The sequence below is a fragment of the Panicum virgatum genome, chromosome 5K, assembly GCF_016808335.1.
Source record: "Panicum virgatum strain AP13 chromosome 5K, P.virgatum_v5, whole genome shotgun sequence".
Classification (NCBI taxonomy): Eukaryota; Viridiplantae; Streptophyta; class Magnoliopsida; order Poales; family Poaceae; genus Panicum; species Panicum virgatum.
The window spans coordinates 57,552,045-57,556,296 of NC_053140.1; the positions used below are offsets into that span (position 1 = coordinate 57,552,045).

General features: G+C 48.2%; 1 protein-coding gene across 2 annotated transcripts; it reads left to right on the top strand.

Moving 5' to 3' along the window:
• The first annotated feature begins 352 nt into the window (after positions 1-352).
• Positions 353-3,896, top strand: LOC120708951 (integrin-linked protein kinase 1-like). Of its 2 annotated transcripts, XM_039994405.1 has the most exons (12): positions 353-1,023; positions 1,158-1,232; positions 1,346-1,450; positions 1,563-1,648; positions 1,788-1,908; positions 2,052-2,131; positions 2,311-2,373; positions 2,506-2,627; positions 2,711-2,796; positions 2,930-3,042; positions 3,276-3,404; positions 3,602-3,896. In XM_039994405.1, the coding sequence occupies exons 1-12, from the start codon at positions 583-585 to the stop codon at positions 3,606-3,608; spliced, it is 1,428 nt and encodes a 475-aa protein (XP_039850339.1). In that variant the 5' UTR covers positions 353-582; the 3' UTR covers positions 3,609-3,896. The 2 variants fall into 2 exon arrangements, with proteins under 2 accessions (XP_039850339.1, XP_039850338.1); XM_039994404.1 differs by having other exon boundaries at positions 3,276-3,896.
• Positions 3,897-4,252: the final 356 nt, after the last annotated feature.

The window sequence follows — 4,252 nt, forward strand, 5'->3', positions numbered from 1 at the left end:
ATGAGAAATGTGCCCTGGTTGTTAGCACTTCAACTTCATAGTAATGCAGGAAAACAACAGCGATTCCATTCTCGCGAAGCAAAGATATTAATGTGAGGTCAAGAAAAGTAAGCAATGTCTTCTCATTTTTCCTTCTCGTTACAATGAAAAATGGAAACAGTTCAATTAAAACTAAGAACCTTTTTGTCAGACATCCGAGCTGGTGACAGCCATGTATCTCACTTCCATACTCTATTTCAGCTACCTTTCCTGACTATGACCGTTACCATTATTCTTAACGGTATTTCGAAGAAAAAAACGCGCCAAAGGTTTACATCTTGCCCGCGTTATAAGCGTAGCTAACTTTAGCTTCCCATCGCCTCGCGGGAAACGGGGTCTCCCGCTCTTCACTCCCCTCCCCTCGCCATCTCCCTCTTTCTCCTCTTCCTCTCCTGGCTCACGAGCCCCGAGCTTGCCGCCAAAGGTCTCGATCCCCGCGGGGCTCTCCGGCGCACTTTCTCGTGCCTCGGGGGACCCCGATCCGCCGTCGGAATCCCGTTCCCGGATGCACTGATCGTAGTACCTGCAAAGACCTCGGATAATATGGCGGCGAACGGCATGAAGGTGGCGCTGCACCGGCAGGTCTCCGGCGGCTCCATGAAGCACAACGCGGAGCTCCGGCGGCAGGCGTCGCTGGAGTCCCCGCGGACTGGGCGGGCCACCAGCCGGTTCCTGTTCGGGCGGCAGTCGTCCATGGACCCGAACCGGCGGCGCGGCCGGAGCCAGAGCCCCGTGGGGGCGTCGGCGGAGGAGCTCACCGTGCCGGACAACCTGGACGCCACCATGCAGCTTCTCTTCTTCGCGTGCCAGGGCGACGCGCTCGGGGTCGAGGGCCTGCTGCGGAGCGGCGTCGACGTCAACAGCATCAACCTCGACGGCCGCACCGCGCTTCACATCGCCGCCTGCGAGGGCCGCCGCGACGTCGTCTGGGTGCTGCTCAACTGGAAGGCCAACATCGACGCGCGCGACCGCTGGGGCAGCACGGTGAGCGGCTGCGCCGGCCAGCCGGCGATCATATCTCCGCCATTCTCGAACCGGATCGAACTTCCCTTTCCATCGATTTTGCATCAGAATACCAGATGATAAATTGACGGTTTCCTTCGCTTGCCCGATCATAGGCAGTAGCTGATGCCAAGTTCTATGGCCACACAGGGGTCTACGATCTCTTGAAAGCCCATGGTGCCAAGATTCCGGTATCTTTCTAGCCACGTCAAACTGGTACTTCTATTTTGGTGGTTGACTCGCCAACGTGGCACGGCATCAGCCTATTCGCTGTTCATCCGCTGCTCTGCGATCGTTTCTGCAGAAAAACAAGAGGACGCCGATGATGGTATCGACCCCCGGCGAGGTACCGGAGTACGAGTTGAACCCCGGCGAGGTCCAATTCCGGCGAGGCTACGAAGTTACACCGGTGAAATTTTCCTTCCAATATAAAAAACTTTGTTCTTAAATATTTCATCAAGAACAGAATGTGACGCTAGTGAGATAAGAGGGAATTGACTAATTAATGACATATTGAACAGGGCGTGTACCACATTGCGAAATGGAATGGCACCAAGGTTTCCGTAAAGATACTTGACAGAGAAGGCTGCTCCGATCAAGAAGCCGCGTAAGATGCAGATTAAATTTATGTGCTCAATTCTCCTTTTAATGAAAAACATGCTCAGACACGATCGCGAAAAAATTTTCTGTGCTCAATTACCAAAGAATATTTCTTTCACAAAAATCTCCTCTTCTTTTTGTTGCAGAAACTCTTTCAGGCATGAGCTGACTGTACTGGAGAAGGTCCGGCACCCTAATGTTGTTCAGTTCGTCGGAGCCGTGACACAGCACATACCTATGATGATTGTTTCTGAACTTCATGAAGAGGTAATAGTACATACTTTTTTTTACTATGGAAGAAAATTAAAATCTTAACACCTTGGTAATTCTGAACATACCACTATGCCTATTGCACATTAGTGTTATCTTCGGATGGATTGACATCTTTCTTTTTTACCCCTAAAACTCAGAAAGACTTAACCGCCTGTATTCAGAAGAAAGGGAAATTAAATGGTCAGAAGGTTCTAAGATATGGCCTTGACATTGCCAGGTAATTCTTGGATCTGATTCCAACAAGAGTTGAATAATCCAAACATACACCATATCATGTCTAATTGTCTACTAGCACTAGCTCTTTAATTTAAGAACTTTCAGGAAAAGATAACAATCCATGTCGAAATGCGCATTGGTACTAACTGTAATGTTTCTTGTTGTGCCTTGACTGTGTAGAGGCATGACCTATCTCCATCAGTGCAAACCGGACCCCATTATACACTGCGACCTAAAGCCAAAGTAAGATGAGGAAATGAAGCAACTAGGCCTGATGCTCTTCTCTTGTTGCTTTCTTGGGCTACAAATTTCATTAAAATGCTGTCTTTCACGGTTGGCCCGTACTTTACTATTTGAATCTTGGTAAGGTGCCAGAAATATCTTCCTGGATAGTGGAGGCCAACTGAAAATTGCGGGATTCGGAGTGACAAGGGTGTCTAAGGTCGGCGCCGACAAAGTTAAATTGATCAATCACGAGGCTCTTGTTGACAGCTTCAGTAAGCATGACACTATGGGATTTTCTGCACCAGCAAACATGCTCTAAAATCTTAAAGGGTAACTTTCCTATTCCTGTGTTTAGGCTACCACACTGCTCCTGAGCTGTACAGAAATGAAGCTTTTGACTCAAGCGTAGATGCCTATTCGTTTGGTTTCATCCTCTATGAGGTTAGTAAATTTCTGTTCCAGATTAAAAAAACAACGACGAAGACAACAAAAAGAAAATATATTGGTTCGATGTTTCATCAAATGTTAAAAAGTGTTCCTACAGTCATTCATTCTTTGTGGGTGTCAACATCAGATGGTCGAAGGAATAGTGAAAACGCCAGAGGATTCAGGACACTCAATCCGGTTCGAGGGGGCGCGGCCATCACTGAAGGGCAAGCTCAAGGGCTATCCCCCAGACTTCAAAGCGTGAGTTCTGAAACAATGAAAAACTAGGATCCTTTCATTTCATGGACACCTTGTCCTCCTGTGTGCCACATTCAGTAACCCCTAAAAAAAACATTCAGTTCAGTATCATGCCTTTCACAAAATGCAGAGTAGCACACTGCAGAGTAGCAAAATGCAGAGTATCCCTAAAAAAACAAAATGCAGAGTAGCACACTGCATCTAACACCTCTTCTTCTTCCCGGGGTCTTGCGCAGGCTGATCGAGGAATGCTGGCACCCTCAGGCCATGGGTCGGCCGACCTTCTCGGAGATCATCATCCGGCTGGACAAGATCTACGCCCACTGCGCCAAGCAAGGGAGCTGGAAGGAGTCACTGAAGATTTGGTTTGTATTCCGGCGATCTAAGCGAATTAAGTACCGCTCAGTGAAGAGCAGAATCCACACTGAACTGTGAACACTAATGTTCAGTAAAAAAAGGGATCTTTCATTCGGTGAACGAGCATTCATTTTTAATTGGAAAAAGAAGAGAGGAAAACACAGCATGACTGAAAATTTGCTCTGCGTTGCCCTGTGTTTTACAGGAAATGACATGGCCTGCACGCCTTCTTTGTGTACATATCGCTGCAAACGCGTCTCCTTCCAGGGAAGCTTGAGTGCTGTTAAGGTGGAGGAACACGTGGCATGTTGTTTGTTTTTTTTTGGTACGGATTGTAACATATTGTGAGTAAAATTGGAGAAAACAACACGTATACGTCCTTTTTTTTTTCAATGCAGTGTCAAACAAGATGCACATGTTGTTGCTAGTCTCGTAGATTCGTAGTATATAAACTCGTCATATAAAGTAATAAGATATCATGAAAGTGCAGCTATCCTTTATACACCAAAATGAAGTAGATATTTTTTATTATTTTTGATGATATTATTATCACCAACTTGACGTCTTGGGCCGTACGGCCGACAGCGCCATCTATGTGGGCCGACAGGCTGGCCACCCTGTCCATCGTCTCCCTCCACGCCCCCGCCGCCTCGTGGTCAAATCGCTTCCTCCGGCCGACAGCGCCGCGGCGTCGAGCTCTCCGCGCTCCGCTCGCCAATTCGCCATGTCAGAAGCCTGTGAACTGTGGAGAGCAGGCTGTCTCCACCTACCGATCGACTGATCGTGTGAAGAGCGCACGAGTTTACTCTGCTGCAGCGCAACTCGTGGTGGAGTGGAGGGCCGCAACGGCGTCGCT

Coding starts and splice junctions, on each gene's coding strand:
- LOC120708951 (XM_039994404.1), top strand. CDS start 583: ATGGCGGCGAACGGCATGAAGGTGGCGCTGCACCGGCAGGTCTCCGGC. Junction 1,451..1,562: donor GAGGCTACGAAGTTACACCG/GTGAAATTTTCC, acceptor CATATTGAACAG/GGCGTGTACCACATTGCGAA. Junction 1,909..2,051: donor TTTCTGAACTTCATGAAGAG/GTAATAGTACAT, acceptor CCTAAAACTCAG/AAAGACTTAACCGCCTGTAT.